Source organism: Bidens hawaiensis, unplaced genomic scaffold (genome assembly GCF_021521415.1).
Source record: "Bidens hawaiensis isolate Kalapana, Puna unplaced genomic scaffold, B.hawaiensis_p1.1 tig00034238_1, whole genome shotgun sequence".
NCBI classification, from domain to species: Eukaryota; Viridiplantae; Streptophyta; class Magnoliopsida; order Asterales; family Asteraceae; genus Bidens; species Bidens hawaiensis.
Window position 1 is genome coordinate 137,953 of NW_027495916.1, and position 20,225 is coordinate 158,177.

General features: G+C 40.1%; 1 protein-coding gene across 1 annotated transcript; it reads right to left on the bottom strand.

Annotated features, from left to right (window-relative positions):
* Nucleotides 1–3,723: 3,723 nt before the first annotated feature.
* LOC143585947 (uncharacterized) lies at nt 3,724–4,404 on the bottom strand. The gene is made up of 2 exons (XM_077067612.1): nt 4,203–4,404; nt 3,724–3,911 (listed from the first exon to the last, which is right to left on the bottom strand). The coding sequence occupies exons 1-2, from the start codon at nt 4,402–4,404 to the stop codon at nt 3,724–3,726; spliced, it is 390 nt and encodes a 129-aa protein (XP_076923727.1).
* Between the last annotated feature and the right edge of the window lie 15,821 nt (nt 4,405–20,225).

Below are 20,225 nucleotides of genomic sequence, written 5' to 3' on the forward strand. Positions count from 1 at the left end.
CAATACGATACATAATTCTATTTATTATAATGTATCCTAACATCCCGCACGCAAATCTTACACACATCAAGCACTTAGCACGTAAGCAATCACTTCATCTTAGTTGTACCTGAAAAGCATGTGAGAAAACGGGTCAACTACGAATAGTTGGTGAGTTTCGCAATTTGAGTAAACCATGATAAATCCATATCATAATATAATATTATCTGGGGACACTGTTAACCCAGTACTATACTCATTCCGGGGGCAATGTTAACCCAGAAACACGATGTAATTATGCTGAGCCCACAAGTGAAACCTCTGACTATCCACACACAACCCCGTGGCATACTCCGCCCACGTACCTGCCCCAAACCGCTATGTCTAACATTACATAGCAAAATATATATAACAACAAAATAGACATGTGCAACTGGCTGGGAAACATCAGCAAATCCATGCCGGACCAGTTGGGTCTGTCAGACCAATAGTACTATCCACACTCTACCGGCTTTCAGTTAATCACTCGTGTTCCGGGGCCTTAGAATGTTAGCAACTCAGACAATTACCATCTTAGTACATTTCCATACGATTCCCGTACAATAAAATATATGTAAATCCACGCAAATCCATGCGTTCAGTATGTACTTAAACATTTCAGTTGGAACATGCTTCCGCCCCGAGAAAATATTTAAAAACAGTTCAGAAAAAGGGGCTCGTGAAACTCACCTTAGCACATGCAAGCAGGTAACAACAATCATTATCAGTTAACACGTCCAATCTGTAATATGATCCCTACGATCGTTACTATACACTCATTATTAATATAACTTTAACCGTATCAACCGGTACATCTGGGGACACTGTTAACCCAGTACTGTACCCATTCCGGGGGCAATGTTAACCCAGAAACACTTCTCCGGACTCAGATTGTGATATCGTTTAGAGTTCCATGGTCATAATTACAATTAGTCGTTTTTTTCGTTTTGCGTGCATAGCACGGTTATCCGTTTTTACGTTTCAAAAATGAGTTTGGTCACACACGACCGAAAGTAGTGGTTGACTGATAATTTAATTAAAGTTGTGAAATTTGTGCTCGGTTTAGACGCCCCGATTGGCCGCGGGACCCGTTTCCGTCTTTGGCGTACCGGAAACTGTTAAATCGGTTAAAAATACCCAAATCATCCAAATTACTTTCGGATGATTCATTTTTACTTGTTTAACTCTATTATATGAAAATAGTTCATTTTTAGGGTTTTTATACACCAGTCAGTTCGTTTAGACGAACTTTACCGGTTTATGCGTTTTAGACTTTAAAAGTTTGTTTTTATCTTCTTTTTAGCACAAATAATTATCCGTTTAGTCTCGGATCTTGAAATTTTGCACAAATCACTTTTTGACAGTGGGGAATTTTATAAAAATATTTCCAGAATTAATTTTTATATTTAAAATTTATTTATCTATTTTTAAACACCATTTAAACACTAAATATGTCGTAAATACCAAACGATCTTAGAAAAATCCCAAATTTCTCCTGGATGTCCCCTGCCATCCAAATAGTCCCCTGTAATTTTTCCAGAACCAAAATCTTCCTTTACATGCCATTTTCACTAAAACCGAGCTAGAAAACCCTAGAACTCGTTTAACTGAAAAGCCTACTTAGACTTCTCCAACTGACCTAAAATATTGTGTGTGACTTATTCATGATATAAAAAGCTTATCTGCAATTTTCCAGAATTTTTCATGATATTTAACTATTTTTCACCATTTTTGGCCAAAACCGAGCATTAAATTCACCAAATATTCATCCTTTATCCAAAAATTACCAAAAATTCACAGAACTCTTATTTTCATGTGTAGAACATCCCTGTAGAATTTCATGACCCAAATCTAAACCATCAACAATCTGTCCAAAACCTCCAAAACGGAACATAACCGAATATACCTTTCGTTTTCCGCCACTACAAGCTACAAACTTGTCTTTCCGCCTTATCTACCACTAAACACAGAACCTACAACCAACATACCACAATACCAAGCAAGTTACACTCACGATCAAGCCTCTTACACTATAGTTTCGGTTATAATTCAAAAACAAAGATTTAAACCGTAAAAATTCGTTTTTGGCTCGTTTAACTCCTTTCTTGGACCAAGATCCCTTATATAACCCGTATACATCACTTGATCATGCAAGAATCGGTTTTCATCTCGGGTTTTCACCCTTTTATCACTTGAAACCTCATTTTCTTGCAAATAAACTCAAGAAACGAAGATGAACACGTAAATAACTCGGTTTTTACCTCGGTTTTCTTGCTACAATTCCGGGTTTTTGGATGAAATTGTTGTGAGAAAGATGGATAATGTTAGAATGCTTGAAAAAAAAATATAAAAGTGGCAAAGGGGCTGCCGATCGGAATGTATGAGGGGGTGGGGTGGGACCCACCTCTTCATTCTTAGCCACATGTTTGGATATCCGCAATCCGGATAATGTTTTGGATAATCTGGTTCAGTTTGTTTTTCGGTTAAATGTCTAATTCGGCTTAAAACGAGGCTAAAACGGTTGTTTTTCGGCTAAAAATGAAATTTATATAAAACCACTTTAAAAAACTTAAACCATGACTTCCATTAACTTAAAATACCTGTTATTAATAATTGCGCATCTTTTTCGGCTTGATCGATTGTCTCTTACTCGGTTTGGTATTAAAGGTTTCGTTTAACGTACCGACGTACCATTAAATCGAAAATTCTTTTTCTGTGCCGTACTTTACTTATCCCGAAGCATTAATGCTTCGTAGAATCACTAAATATTATAGATATCGTCTATAATTGAACCCTCGATTCATTCGGGTTTCAATAACTATCGATCGATTGATCGCATATTCAATACGATGAATTATATATTCACGTACAATCAATACAGTGAACCATGTATTCTCGTATAATTACTATGGTAATTCATGTACCCGACATTAAATATGACGTAACTATTGTCTACCGGTTAGGGTATACCGGGTTTCGTCGGAATCGTTACATCAACATTCAAATTCCAATCTTTAATAATTCACAAACAATCTCAAAATATTCACTTTGTAACAGCCAAACCGGCCGAACCGTAACCAACTAACAACTTTGAAAAACCAAACTGAACCACCCACAACCAATATTTCAACAAATAAATCCAAACTGACACAAACCGGCAAACAAAACATATATTCTAACTAAGCATAACCCGGTCATCAAAACCCACAAACTTACTTCAACAAACTAACAATTCCTCAAAAACCCGACAAACTAGGTTACACAAACTACAAAGATCTAGATATTATATAAAAGGGGATTTGAAGTTGGGAAGAAGATGGTTTATAATATTATATAAAATAAAAATTAAAAAATCTAGATATTCTCTCACAGCGCCGCGCGGCGGGCACTAATCCCCCGGTCGCGCGACGCTCGGGATATATATATTAATTTTTTTTTAGAATTATGGATTTAATTTACGGATTAGGTGATTGAGGGCTAACATGATTTGATTATTACGTGTAAGACTTACCTGGAGCCTCCCCTTACCTCGGCGACTCCTCTTATGATGTCGGTAATGATCTTTTTAAACGACTCAAATAAGAACTAACTATAAGGCAAGGTTAGTGACGCAAATACAAAAATAAAGATAAAAATAAAAATAAAATAAGAAATAAAATACAAACTCTACACTTGAGTATTCACTCAAGAACCACGTGTGACAATTCAGTGTGACGGATCGAGAGGAGTTTCCTCCATCTCGATAGTCTCTTCCGGTCCTCCAATATAATGCTTTAAGCGATGAGCATTCACCTTCCATGATGTTCCATTATATGGATTCTCTAACTCCACCACTCCATACGGGAAGACTTCCTTCACCAAGTACGGTCCCGTCCACTTCGATCTCAACTTTCCTGCAAACAAATTCAAACGAGAGTTAAATAATAATAACTTATCGTCTTTCTTGAACTCTTTTCCGCCTTTCAATCGTCGATCATGTAGATCTTTCGTCTTTTCTTTGATGTTCAACGATCGAGAATATGCTGCATCCCGAAGCTCCTCCAACTCATGAATCTGAAAGTACCTTTTTCTCGTGGCCGCGGTAAGATCGACATTCACTGTCTTCAATGCCCAATAAGCACGATGCTCCAACTCCACCGGAAGATGACAAGACTTACCATAAACAAGCATAAACGGTGTAGTACCCAACAGAATCTTGTACGCGGTCCGGAATGCCCACAATGCACTATCTAACTTCTCCGACCAATCCTTTCGACGTACCCTAACCGTCTTCTCCAAAATCCTCTTCACCCCTCGATTGGCATTCTCAACTTGACCATTCGTTTGAGGGTGATAGGCAGTAGAGGTACGATGAGTAACCCCATAACGAGCTGACGCCTTCTCCATGATGGTATTACAAAAATGGGTTCCCCGATCACTAATAATAGCTCTCGGAGTACTAAAGCGAGTAAACAACTTCTAAGAAACCTCACAACAACTCGGGCATCGTTCGTGGCCAATGCTTGGGCTTCCACCCACTTCGATACATAATCAATTGCCACCAAAATATACTTATTACCATTCAACGTGGTTAACGGTCCCATGAAGTCAATGCCCCAAACATCAAAGATTTTAAGAAATTGTATGGGGTTTTGAGGCATCTCATTCTTGGATGAGATATTACCTGTTCTTTGGCATGCATCACAAAGCTTCACAAACTCCTAAGCATCTTTAACAACTATCGGCCAATAAAACCCACTATCAAACACCTTCTGCGCAGTCGCATGCGCACCATGATGACCTCCAGTCAACCCTTCATGAACATGCTTGAGAATATCCCAACCTTCTTCTTTCGTCACACATCTCCTCATAATCCAATCACCACTAATCTTGAACAAGAACGGGTCATCCCACACATATCGATTAACATCCCGGAAGAACTTCCTCTTTTGTTGCGTAGTCATACCCTCCAAAACAAAACCATTAGCCAAATAATTAGCAAAATCAGTGAACCATGGAATACCTTGCTTCTCATCCGCAACAAAATCGATCGAATCATGATGGAATGTATCAGCGATCTCTTCCTTACTCTCATCGGATCTTCTAGGCGGGATAGATGATCGGCCGCTACGTTTTCCGCACCCATCTTATCTTTAATCTTGATGTCAAACTCGGAAAGTAGAAGAATCCACCGTATAAGACGAGGCTTCGCGTCTTTCTTTTGAAAGAGAAAATGCAAAGCTGCATGATCAGTGAAAACGGTGGTCTTCGAAAACACGAGATATGAGCGGAACTTGTCAAATGCAAAAACAACGACTAAAAGTTCCTTCTCGGTGGTGGTGTAGTTCTCTCGGCATCATTCAACGTCTTGCTAGCATAATAGATGGGTGAAAATGTTTATCTCGCCTTTGCCCCAAAACCACTCCAACCGCATAATCACTAGCATTACACATGAGCTCAAACGGCAAGATCCAATCGGGAGAACAAAGAATGGGAGCAATTACGAGCTTCTCTTTCAAGTACATGAACGCCTTCAAACACTCATCGTCAAATACAAACGGCACATCTTTCTCGAGGAGTCGGGTCATTGGGCGAGTAATTTTGGAAAAATCTTTGATAAATCGCCGATAAAACCCAGCATGGCCCAAGAAACTCCTAATCCCTTTCACGTTCGTCGGTGGAAAAAGTCTACTTATAGTATCAATCTTCGCACGATCCACCTCAATACCATCTCTTGAGATCCTATGTCCCAATACAATCCCTTCCGTCACCATAAAATGGCATTTTTCCCAATTCAACATCAACTTTGTCTTAATGCACCTCTTCAACATCTTCTCAAGATTAGCTAAACAATGATCGAAAGAATTACCGTAAACTGAAAAATCGTCCATAAACACCTCCATGGACGTCTCAATCATATCCTGAAAGATGGCAACCATACAACGCTGAAAGATAGCTGGAGTGTTGCATAGTCCAAATGGCATGTGTCGGCACGCAAACATGCCATAGGGACATGTAAAAGTCGTCTTCTCTTGGTCTTTTGGTGCAATGGGGATTTGAAATATCCCGAAAAACCATCAAAAAAACAATACAACTGCTGACCTGCCAAACGCTTCAATATCTGATCAATAAACGGCAATGGAATGTGGTCCTTCCGGGTGACGTCATTCAATCGCTGATAATCAATACACACACGCCAACCGGTAAATGTACGCGAAGGGATAAGCTCATTCTTCTCATTCATCACAACAGTCATGCCTCCTTTTTTCGGAACAACTTGGGTTGGGCTCACCCGTGGATAATCGGAAATTGGGTAAATCATCCCGGCATCCATCAACTTCAATACCTCATTCTTCATAACTTCTTGCATATTCGGATTAAGACGCCTTTGTTGTTGCACCACCGGTTTGTACTCATCCTCCATTAGAATCCAGTGCATGCAATAAGTGGGGCTAATACCATGAATATCAGAAAGTCTCCATGCAATCGCCCCCTTGTGCAACTTCAAAACGTCTGTCAACCTCGACTTTTCTTCCTCCGTAAACTTGGATGACACAATAACGGCAAGTTCGACCCTCATCAAGATACGCATACTCCAAGTGTGACGGGAGTACCTTCAACTCCAACTGGGCGGGTTTCTCCACATAACCCACCTCATTCTCACAACTAATCTCATTCACCTCGATCATCTCGGGAAAGACATGCGGGTCAGTGTAAGCTCGCCCAACTCGAACTTCTCGTACAAAGAATACGGCATAAAATTTATAGTCGCAACAAAATCCGCCAATGCATGGCTCATCGCATCACTACCAAACAAATATGGAATCGTAAACACACCTGGGTCCGACAACTTCTCGGGTACGCGGTTCAACACTACTGCCGAACAATCTCCTATGAGGGGAATCGATGACACCTCACCCAACCTATCTTTCCTGTTCAACAGGTCTTTCAGAAACTTTGCATACTTCGGCATGTGTTGGAGGGCTTCAATGAACGGGAGATTAATCTTCAACTGTCGGAACATATCAAGAAAGTTGCCATACTCCCGCGTGTATTTATGATATTTTACGCGAGTGGGATATGGTACACGAGAATGATCAATCACAGGTGATGGCCGGATTTCAACCGGCTTCTTCTCTACTGGCGGTGCAACTGGTGCGGTGTTCTGCACTTTTCCCGGTACTTCCATCTCGATCTCTTCATCCATCACCTCCTCATTTTCAACTTCAGCCTCAATCCTTTTTGCCTCGGGACCCAAAATCCTGCCGCTACGAGTAGTAATATCTTTTAGTTGAGCGGCTGGATTCCGCTGAGTAGAACCTGAAAATTTTCCCGGGGGCCTCTCATCCAATTGTCGAACAATATCGCCAATGGACCTTTGCACACCAAGTAGAGCCGATTGTTGATTCTTAATAAGCAAGTCATGATCGGCAAGAGTCTTTTGAGTAACTTGATCTTTAGTAACGATTTGCTGCATAATCTCGTCCAACTTCTTACTCAGATCTGGCACATTATTCAAACTTTGACCATTAGAACCTTCATTGTTACACTGCCCCTGATTTCGGTTGTAGAAAGCTTGGAAACCAGGTGGCCCACCGGCCGGACGCCAATTCAAGTTACTTTGCCCTTGATTCTGATTCTTGTAGTTGTTCCAGTTTAGATTGTTGTTGTAAGCATTAGGGAACCTGTTCTGACCAGCTACAAAATCAACATCTTGATTGTTCATCAACGGACACTACAACGTACCATGACCACCCCTACACATCTCACACTTATCCACCTTCTCCTGTAATTTCTTTATCTCTCTGGTAAGATTCTCAATAGCAGCAGCCATACCAGTATCCAGATGAACCTGGTGTACACCTCGAGCAGACGAGGATGTACTGGTGACGGGATTGGAATTCCCGCCTCGTGGCTTCTTCACGTACTCAGATTGCGTGAAAATTTCAAACATCTCGTTACACTCTGTCACATTCTTCTTGTCCATCAAATTACCCCCAGCAGCTGTGTCAAACCTCGCTTGAGCTTAATAAGTAAGCCCATTTTAAAACTTCTCAACAAGGGCCCAAGATGTGAGGCCATGTTGTGAACAACAGGAAAGCAGATTCTGAAAACGCTCCCAAGCTTGGTAGTATGGCTCATCCGCCTCCATGTGAAAGGGGTGGATATGATCACGGTGGCGAGAAGCCTTAGTAGGTGGAAAGTACTTCTTGATGAATGCATTGCAAAGCGCCTCCCAAGTAGTGAATGCTCTAGCAGGTTGTGTGTCGAGCCAAGTGGCTGCACGACCCGAAAGTTTAAACGGGAACAAGTGAAGGAAGATCACATCCTCATTAGCACCTTGCAAATTGAACGTTTTGACACACAAGTCAAACGGTTGATGTATGCCGGTGCATCTTCATCTTCACGGCCATGGAATTGGTGGTGTTGGGTGATGTTGGTCGTGACGTAGGACAGAATCTGCCATGAGTTAGGGTTATTAATCCCGGGAGTGATAATGGGTGAGTGGTCTCCATGGAACCCTTCAAAAGCTTGCTGGTACACGGTGCGGTTATTTTCGGCCATTGGGATGAGTTTGGGACTCGGTGGTGGTGAATTGGCGGGTAATGATTTTGGTGAAGTATCTATGGTGATCGGTTGCCTTTCTGACGATGACGAATTTGCCTCGAACTTCAACGGGGTAGGTCCAAAGTAGTCTAACGATGGTCCCTGCGAACGCAGATGTGGCATATACCTACAGAACGCACAAGACCAAGTAAGTAGTTTCTAAAAGAACGACTCTAATACTGAAAATAAATAAACAATTAAAACAAACTAGACTTAATTAGACTCCTACGACTCAAACAAAACGAAACAAATAGCACGTATGTAGCAAGTAGGTCCAATCAAAGCTAATAACGCAATTGCCAAGAGTCCCCGGCAACGGCGCCAAAAAGTTGATGTGCTTGAAGTTGTTTAATATTTATTAACTAAATTAACTAAAAATAAACAATAAGTAATACTCTAGACTCTCTAAAACTCGACTAAACTACTAATCGGCAAGTGAACCGATCGACTGTAGTAAAGCTAAGTAAGTCCAGATATCGAACTCACGAGACTCTCTAAAATACGTTTATTAGCTAATTAGACTCGACTACACACACGACTTATTAATTATATTTGTTTGGGGGGTTTTATTTAAAATACTAGTTTAATACTATAATTAAAAACTAATTAAGAAACAAGTAATTTAAACGAAAGAAAAAGTTTGTTTATTTAAAATAAGATGGTAATAAGAAAACTACCTAGGCTAGAATCCCCTAAATTTTAGTAATGAATTAACTCGGGAAAATATTTAGTTATGGAATGGGATCGTAAAATAGACACTTAAAAGAAAACCCGAACATGACCCTGACCCTTCTCAAGAGACACATATGGATTTCTAACAAGTTTTAACGCACACCAATATTGAAAATCAAGTTCTCTTACGGTTACCTAATTAATTATAATTTAGTTCTTTTATACGAAATCCTACCTTACAGCGCGGAAATCAAAGACAGTTTACTATATTTAATTGATTTGATAAAAAATAATAAATAATCAACCTAGACGGGCTCCTTACGAAGAATTAAATCTAGCAAGATTAAATAGTAAAGACTTATCAATAACTTAGCACTTTACAGATTTTAGATTAGCAGCACACTTAGGTTCATTTGACAATATTATTTCTATGACGTTATCATGACATCAATCATAAAATAATCAAAAACACGAAGTAATTGACCTAATAGCAATCCTATCATATGACAAACAATAATCAAGGAAAACTATGGAATAAAACTCATCAAACAATCCCAAGCATTCATACGCATCAATTAATTATAAATAAATCTTTTACTAAATCATAAAAACCATAACGATGAACAATCCCAGAGTCAAATCAAAACATCAAAATAGGTTCATCATAAGCCAAGATAGTTCATGCAATTTAGCCTAACATCTCAAATTTAAGTAAAACAAACAAGTAAGATTTAATGGCGGTAAATAAACGAAAACGAAAGAAATAAAGGATAAAACCCGTGTTCTTCGTCTTCAACTAATACGCGCACACAGGATGATTCTTCGACTCCAAAGCTGCCAAAAGCTGATCTCGTAAGCCCCGGAACTCCCCAAAATCGGCTGGAACTTTCAGGTATGTTTAAGGTTGAGTTTATGGATCTTTAAATAGGAAACAGGTTACCTAAAATACGAAAAATGGTTGGCCCGCGCGGCGCGTGGGCCTCCCCATCACACGGTGCTCTGGTAGTTTAGGGGGGGGGGGGGGGGGGGGGCTAGCTGGTCCGGTTCTCTTCCTGGTCTGGTCCGGTTCGTTTCCTGATGGTTCGGTTCTCCGGTTCGGCTTGTTTTTGCTCATTTTTTCACCAGAATTTAAACCCGGAACCTAAAATATAAAACCATGTTAGTAGTATACAAATCTTACAAGAAACCGAACAAAACTAATAAAATAGTAAATAAAATGTACACGGGATTAATGTATATTAAACGTTATATCAGTAACTATCAAACTCATGAAAGGTATAGTTGGATAATTTGGGAAAAAACTGTTGGGTTTTAACAAGATTATCAAAGTCATAAAATCCAAATTTTATGAAAAACGCAGTGGAAATTAGTTTTAAATCTTGTTAATTTGATATGTATAAAACCAATTTTACACATGCAAAACCCTAGCCCGGATCCAAATACGAAATACATACTATCGAACGCATGCATGTCACTAAAGGTTCATGCATGTTAAAACTACCTTTCAAATCCGAGGAAGAGGAAGGAGATGATGATGAAGAAGGCAAGAACTTGAATACGAAGCTCCACAAGCTAGTATACCCCAAGCTTTCCAACAAACACCACTTGTAGCTAGGATTTTCCTTTGAAAAAAATCCTCTTCCTTGCCTTTGATCTTGGCCGAATCCAAGAGAGAAGAGAGGAGTTGAGAGGATTTTTCCTCTTGTGTTTTGTTACCTGTGTGTTATGTTATGAGAGAAAGAACAAAGAAAGAAAGATAATAAACCTTTCAAAAATGGCATCACCCAAGGCACCAATGAAAGCCTTTGCATGCCTCCACTACCTTGGAGATAATAATAAAATAATGAAGAGAGAAAGAGAGGGGGAGGGGGGGCCGGCCAAGCCTCCCTTTCTTGTTCAAAATTTTATAAACCTTTTTATAACAAAAAACCTTTTGTTATAAAATGTTATGTTAACCTTTATAATAAAAAGGTTACACAACTTAAGAAACATGCAAGGTTAATAAAGTTTACATATTGTTATTTTAACCAACTTAAATAACACTATATAATGTTCTCTCATAAAATATAAATCATCCATATGATTTATTTATTATACAAGTACATTGTATTTAGAAACCCCTTTCTAAATAACTTAAGTGTTAATATTCATTTGTTATGATCATATTATATATAAACAAATATTATTGGTGTTTGTCTAGCTTGTTATTGGGTATGACCCGACTTGGATCATGACATACTAGCCACATCAATAATAATATGTGCCTTGGGCATAACGAGTCCAACAATCTCCCACTTGCACAAGATACATAGAAGATTAATGCAAGTAGCAAATACCGCCTAACTACGGTTTACTACCCCTAATACTCATGACGAAGTGCCATTCAATAACATCAACCCCTTCAAGTCCCTTACTTGAAATGATTTAGGTACATCTATCATTTATGCTTTTGCCACAGATGTCATGTCAAATCCAGAGACACAGAGTGATCATTCTCTGTTGATTTAACTTTCAGTCCTTAGACATCTCACTCTCAACGAATAAGAGGGACAAATCCCCTCTTGACTACATACGTCTCTCACAATCACCTTGTACCATACCTGATCTTAGCCTTATGTACTGTCATGTTTCAGAGCAGCGAATAACTAAGTCAAAGCACAATATTCGATGAATATCAAGACCCAATATGTATCTTAGGTCGGAGGATACTATGATATTTGCCTTTACTCAAATTTACTTATGATCAATCACAAGGATTCTATGTAGTAACATTTGAGAGCGGGTCAGTCCAATATTTATAACCCATAAATATCTATGAACCTTGGCAGCAACCCTTTCTCTATATTCATATCCCATTTATATCCACCAATCCAAGTTCATAATAGTCTTACCTTCATATTTGTTCCCATAAATATGAGCGACTAGGGACATTTAGAATAAGTAACTTATTCACGGATTTAAACATGCTAAAATGGAACATAACTCAAAATGTCATAATCATAAACCATATTCATATGAATGAGTCAAAATAAAAATTGTTCCGATATCCAAATACAAAATTCAATCATATCCAATTACTAGAATACCGATGTCCTAAGGCACAAGTATGACCCTCATGCTTTGACCTTTCAAGGAGCTTCGTGAGTGGATCCGCAATGTTTTGATCAATGTGAACTTTGCGAATACATATCTTTCTTCATCCCTTATTTAGTTGAACCTCCGCTCAATGTTCCTCGTCTTTTGATGTGCACGAGGTTCCTTGATTTGAGCAATCGTACCCCTCGTTGTCACAAAAGATCTCTAGAGGGTCCTGAATGGTATTGACTACCCCTAGGTCGGCAATGAATTTTCTAATCCACGCAGCTTCTTGAGTTGCCAATGAGGCGGCGATATATTCCGATTCCGTGGTGGACAAAGCTACCACATCTTGTTTTGAGGTCTTACAAGAGACTGCTCCACCATTCATAACGAAAACATATCCCAATTGTGATCGAGAATCATCTCGATCGGTTTGGAAACTCGCATCCGTGTAACCCTTTACAACGAGTTCCTCTTCACCCGAACCGTATGTTAGAAACATATCCTTAGTCCTTCTAAGGTATTTCAATATACTCTTAACCGCCATCCAATGGCTACTTCCCGGATTATGTTGGAATCTACTTGTCATGCTTAAAGCGCATGACACATCCGGTGTAGTGCATACCATTGTATACATGATGGATCCAATAGCCGATGCGTATGGGATTCCATTCATTTTCTCTTGCTCATCCTTTGTGGTTGGACATTGAGACTTACTATAGGTTCCCAGCCGGATCAACACAGGATTATCTCGTAACACAAGGGTGCGGAATCCCCAACGTATACGATACGAGTGTATAATCGAGAGACACGTAAAGAAACACGTAACACGTAGGACAAAGGTTACTTTGTTATTAGATGTGAATACCAGAAACACCAAAACCTGCTACAGCTTACAAAACGAACACTCCCAAAAAACCATACCACTAACGGCGCAAGTTAGGTTTAAGTAATATGACAACTTCGCCTAACACCCTAGGCGAAGTTGTCCCTAACTACGCCAGAACAGAAGTTCGCCAAAACTAGATAAACAAACTAACTAGTTCATAAAGACAAAACAAGCATCGTAACGATTACAGACACGATAGACTAGAGACAAATGAACTACTGGCATAATGCACCAACAGACTCCCCCTTGGCAGTAGCTTCATTTTTCTTACATCTTCGACTCATCCTGTAATCCAAAAAGCCGTACCTTCCATCTTCAAGCATGTACACCTTGTCTCACACAAACTGAGACCACCCTTTGATATTTCTTCGCTTCATCTTTCCAAGCAGGAATATAAAAAAATTTCTTTTTGTTCAGTACCTGCAAATCAGCTTGAGACAAATTAACCAAGTGCATAGGATCATACCCTTAAGATCTCCTGTTCATCTTGATCTTCCATCACGGCTTCAGCAATCTGGCAATCAACATACCACCATTTAAGATCTTTCAACACATCTTAAGGCATAGTCTTCATTGGAACCTCTTTCATACATCGAATCGGTTTGTACTTCATCACCATCCAGGGCTTGCCATCATCCCGCATTCCTCGTTCTGTATCTTCAATCAACTTCCCTTTTTGAGGCTTCAACAACTCAAACTTTTTCTCCTTAACAACTTCACTCCACACTATTTTACCAACCCAACTAGCAAAGTTGTCCCCACTCCTATTAATCAACCTTAAACGAGCCAAATCCTTCACCTCACACTCAGGTAACGTATTGAACGATCTCAACTTCCTAGCAAAATACTGAATCCCATCATATCTTTTCACCACAAACACTTTTAGCTGATCATCATACAACCAACAGATAATACCTTTTTTTGATTCAGCATACCCTTTAATATTATAACTCTTCTTGAACATCGTAGGTACCACGGGCTTCTTTTTTTTGATAAACCAATGAGCATATTCTTCTTTCCACCGTGGTTGTTCCTCCCACTCAGAATCACCCGACACATTATTATCTTGACCCACACGTTCTTGACCAGCACTTGGAATATCATGTTCAACACTATCATCAGGTATCTCACGTTCCTCTAAGCCACTGTCAATCTCAATCTGTTCACCAAGCTTTTCAATCTCACTAAGAGGCAACACATCTTCATCCATATCATCCTCATCATCCACCACAACAGTGTCACCACTTGCACTGCCAGATGAATCAGTAGCCTCATCATCCACCACAACCGTCTCACCACTTGCACTGCCAGATGGACCAGTAGACTCCCCCTGAGATGTGGAAGCTCCAAGAGTTTGTTTAGTTCTTGGCAGCTCACCACCTGCATCTTTTGAAGCATTGGGATCATCATCTCTGTCATCTCTCCTCTTAGTTCTCAACTCATCCCCTTTGCAACTGGTCTCCCCTTGAGATGCTAAGAACTGTTTAAGCGTATCAAAAAGTTTACCATGTTCAATAAGAAGAGAAGACTGAATTTGGTTCTCAGCCAATAGCCGTTGAATAGCTTGTGTCTGAATGAGATTAATTCTTGACTGCTCAGCCACTACACGTTCTAGAGCCACTATCCGCTCTGAATCTGACAATGAAGCATCAAAGGCAAATGATATGTGAGAAATGTCTTGAGCATATGGCGGAGGAATACCCAGAGTCACTGGAATTTCTGATGATGGGGGAATTGAAACAGAGGACCTAGTAGTCGCCATCACCGTAGATTCAACAAACATGGACACAACCTCAGACGGTGCAATAGTACATTGTGGTAGAGACACAATCGCTGGCATAGACATCACAACTGTAGATGGTACGCAAGATGGAGCTAACAAAGCCACCGTTGGAACACTAGATGTCACTGTTAGTGGGTCGGATGAAGAGGGTGGCACTATAGACATACCAGATAACTGTGGAGGGGCAAATTGAACAACACTCAAGCTTTCACCAGCTCTAGCCCTCTTTGATCTACGGACCAAGGCATACAACTCCTGTTTATAATCCGACTCACTATCATCCGAATCTTTCCTCCGTTTTCCTTGAATCCTCTCTTGTGTAACCAGAACTCTCTGAGCTTCAACAGCCTCATCATTGGAAGAATCAGATAAAGTTTCCTCTAAATCCTCTTTTGAGAGTTGAGATTGACCAACTGAACCAACGATCGAAGAAGATGGTACCCCAGACACTGCGATTGAAGACACCCGAACTTCAGAGGAAGTACCAAAAATACCTTGCACTCCCAAAGCAACCTCAAGATCTATCCCTTTTGCAGCAGATATAACAGGATCTATAACTGGATCATCCAGTAAGGGAGCTTTTTGAATAAGATCAACAGGAACTGGAGCAACATGAACCACGGGAGGTGGTTATGGGATATCAGCTTGTGCCGGTGCAGGATCAGCAAATTCATCCTCTGGTGGAGCAACGTAGTCAGGATTCACAAGATACCCAAATAAAGCGGTGTGTCTTGGACGACAATCAGGATTACTCCGTGCGCTCGATGATCGACATTGAGCAAAAATTCTCTTGTTTACACATTCCACAAAAGAGATAGAACGACGTTGTGGCAGATTAGGAGCAACATGATTAAGAATCAACTGTAAAAATCTCGGATACATTAAGAAACGCTCCCTATCCGCTGCCCGCCGCTGACGATCAATTTCGTAGAACACCATTTGACTGAAGCTAAATGGTTTATTATATGTCAGCGCAGTCATGGCAGATTACATTGCCGCACCCATACCATCGGTTCCTGCTTTGCGGCCGGACATGCAAACAATCAACACATGCATCAAGAAACACCATTGATCCAATAGAAACCACTTTCTGCGTTGTGAGTCCTCCAACGGACCGGAGTATCCCATACGAAGAAATGCCCCATTCCTAAAAGAGGCTGACTACTCAGTGGGGTCCTGAGTAGTTTCATCTCCAAACTGTAGAGCCTCCTGTATCTGATTTGCAGAAAACTGTACTACCTGACGATTGACGGTAGCACGCATCACTGGAGGTTCCACTCGACAATCATATTCTACTGTGTTCCAAAAGTCTTCTATATTTGGTAAAGAGATCGGAAGAGTCGTAGTGATAGCATGAAAAATCCTTGATCGAATGAGAAACATAATAATCTCCGAGTAATCATCTACTCCACGAGCATCTGGGTCCAATGTCACGTACATGTTGTGACCTGGAAAGAATTTTCTCTTATCCCATCTCCTTCATCACCGCCTGTACCACTCGCACCTGCTACAGCTGCCATACCTGCAAGGCAAACGAGTTAAGTTAGATAAATGCTTAGTCGGTGTGTAACTTCGCCAAGCATAGAGGTAGCGAAGTTGGTATCGGCGAAGTTGTGACCAACAGATCTCAAGCAGCGAAGTTGTAATAACTTCGCCAAATGCGAACTTCGCCGCATACACAGTGCCGTAATCAAGATCCTTTTTCAGCTGCAATTATGGACAATCAGAGATTGACAACAGGTACATTGAAGTCCGATTAAGGTGTCGGAGATCCACACACCACCAACACATTCATAAACTAAGAGTATGATTGACGTTTTAGGGTAACTCTAAATACCCGATTAAAAACCTACTTTAAGGAACTGATTAACCAACAAAACACGTAAATTATGAATCAATAGACGTCACTGTACCTTATTAGCAGACAAAACACAGATTGTATGCGGGTTGATTCAGAGGAGATAAGTTCGCCGAGGGTTTAGAGGTGTGTTTAACCAAAAATGGACCAAGTATGCCATTTATTCTGTTTGAAAACCCAGTGGCGAAGTTATAACAACTTCGCCAGATTGCCAACATCGCCATCCAAGCGAAGTTAAATGTAAAACAATTTGAAAGAAGGTAAAGACCAAGAACGAGTAACCCTAGACTCTATGTTATTCACATAAGACAAACGTATAAAATAATATGAAATAAACATAAGTAAAATAACATTAACGGGATCAAATTTCAGTCTGTAGAGAACCCAACATATTTAAGAAAAGATCCGAACATGGAATCATACTGATTAAGAGGTTGTTTCAAAGATCCATGTTCAGCATTATTATGACATAGAGAAATAGGTTGAAGGCAGGTATAAAACTTAGCATGATTCTCATTGCTTCAGTGATACGGATTAGGTTCAATTAGGCTCAAAATTTAGATGGACATCACGTAAGGAACTGTGATGTCTCCTATCTATTCTCAAAGCGTATTTGGCTTTCCCTAGATCACCCCGAGTTGACTTCGACCTATAGTGTCTAATTAAACAATGTACATTTGAGTCGGCTTTACAATCCTTACAACTTGCACAAGACTCAGTTGGTGCCCCATCCATGTTGTGTTAGACTTTGTGAATTTTAAAGGCAATAAGACATAATAATCTTTTTTTTTCTTAGGAACTATAACAAAACACCTGCAAGTCCCGAATCTGGATCACTGCAGAAGGATAACACAATATACGCGGGGATCAAGACACTAACGGGCTCGTGTATGACTAGGTAATCACTTTTCTGCCTATCATTCGGAGAGATATATGTGGAGACATGCACATTTCAAAATGACTCTCCACAGTAAATCGAGCAGATTTAATTTGTATCACATTAACATTTACGCATCATGGAAAGCTACCGTACCAAACAATGACTGTTCTAAAGCCTTTTAAGCCTAATAACTTCACCCGTTAGGCTCACAAAAACAGTCCATCTATCATTTTCCAAAGGTTGGATCAATTTCCAATTTAACATCAATTTTGAAGCTTCATGAGAAGCTATAGACTGAAAAAGTATATCATTTCCCTTAAAAAACATAGACGCCCTGATCACTCCTAAGTCTTTGGGTAAATGGCTATCCCAAAAATCCAGTGGATTAACAGGACCAAACATATACAAATATGTGTCCCTCCGACTGAGTGTAACCGACATAATTTTCAGCGAAGGAATAAAAACTCATCACAACCGCCCAAGTGGCTTTCAGTTATTAGGTTAATGGCTATCCTTTGAATCTACACGTAGATACGAGGACCAAACATATTCAAGAACATGTCCTTCAAACTTGAGCGACCGACATAATTCTCAGCGATTGTGAAGTTTTTTTTTTTTTTTTTTTTGGGACAAAAGGAAAAACATGGTTACTCGGGATTGATCATCCCATTAAGCTCAATAAGGTTTTGAAAACGGGACCGGTCAAAAGCTTTTGTAAAAGGATCGGAAAAATTATCCAGTGAATCAACCTTTTCAAGCAAGATTAGTTTCTTCTCAGCACAATCCCGTATGAAATGATGACGAATGTCAATATGTTTTGTTTTACTATGTTTTACGGGATTGGTAGTTACTGAGATAGCAGCAGTGTTATCAATGAAAATAGGAGTTTGAGTGAAATTCAGACCATAATCTCGCATTTTTTGTTGTATCCATAAAACCTGGGAGCAGCAGTTTGATGCTGCCATGTATTCTGCTTCACAGGTGGATATGGCCACTGAAGTTTGCTTCTTGCATTGCCACGACACCAATCTTCCTCCTAGAAATTGACAGCCACCAGTTGTTGACTTCCTGTTCTGGTTGCATCTTCCATAGTCTGAGTCTGTGTATGCTACCAGATCCAGTTCTCCTCCTTTTGGATACCAGAGACCCAATTTAGGCTGCCCTTTAAGATACCGCAAAATTCCCTTCACTCCCTTCATGTGTGACTCCTTTGGGTTTGCCTGAAAACGAGCACAAAGACAAACTGCAAACATAATGTCAGGTATGGAAGCAGTTAAATACATCAAAGAACCTATAATAGCTCGATACTGAGTGGGATCCACATCTTCATCACTGTCGGAGTCAGCACCTAGTTTGTGGTTGACACAAATCGGAGTATCAAACGGGGTGCTTTCTTCCATCTTAAAACATTTAAGCACGTCGTGAACATATTTAGTTTGATGAATGAACATGCTATCCTTCTTCTGATCTACCTGTAAGCCCAAAAAGAAAGTTAGTTCACCCATAGCGCTCATCTCAAACCTTTTCTTCATGACCGCTTCAAACTCCTGACACAGAGAAATCTTTGAGGCTCCGAAGATGATATCGTCCACATAGACCTGAACGAGAAGAAATTCTTTCCCACTCCACTTTACAAACAACGTACTGTCGATCTTTCCTCTCACAAACCCATTTCCCAGCAAATAATCAGATAAAGTTGCGTACCAAGCTCGTGGAGCCTGTGTAGGCCATATAATGCTTTACTAAGCTTGTACACATGATCTGGAAAGTCTGGATCAGAAAATCCCGGAGGTTGCTCGACATAGACCACTTCATCGACCTCGCCGTTTAGGAAAGCACTTTTAACATCCAGCCGAAACACTTTCATATCTTTGTGTGCAGCAAAGGCCAAGAAAAGTCGAATTGCTTCTAGTCTAGCCACAGGAGCAAATACCTCATTGTAGTCGATCCCTTCTTGTTGATCAAATCCTTTGACTACTAATCTTGCCTTGTTCCGGACGATTACCCCTTTCTCATCTCTCTTGCATTTGAATACCCACTTCGTACCGATTGCATTCACATCTCGTGGCTTTTCAACTAAACGCCATACTTCCATTTTGTTAAACTGAGCCAGTTCTTCCTGCATGGCTTCCACCCACGAGCTATCCTTTAATGCCATCTGATAGTTCTTTGGTTCAATCTGACTGATGAAGCAAGCATACAAGCATTCATTCATAATACCAGTGTCTTTAATGCTTGCATACACACATGTGTTTTCTTCCAAGCTCCTTCTTGTTCGTACTCCATCGGAAGGACTACCGATCACATTCTCCAGGGGATGATTCTTGTGGATTCTGGTGGTTTGGGCAGGACCAACCGCTAAGTGTTCTCCAAGATTTGGAGAGATTTCATCTGAATTGTGTTGAGTGTGAAACGGATTGATAAAGTCATCGCCACTTGAAACAGCAGGAGGTGCAACATT

Bases quoted from the DNA above. Each gene is read 5' to 3' on its own strand.
- LOC143585947 (XM_077067612.1), bottom strand. From the start codon at position 4,404: ATGGAGAAGGCGTCAGCTCGTTATGGGGTTACTCATCGTACCTCTACT. The intron at 3,912-4,202 runs GTACTACACCGT...ATTTGTTTGCAG, and splicing joins CGCGTACAAGATTCTGTTGG to GAAAGTTGAGATCGAAGTGG.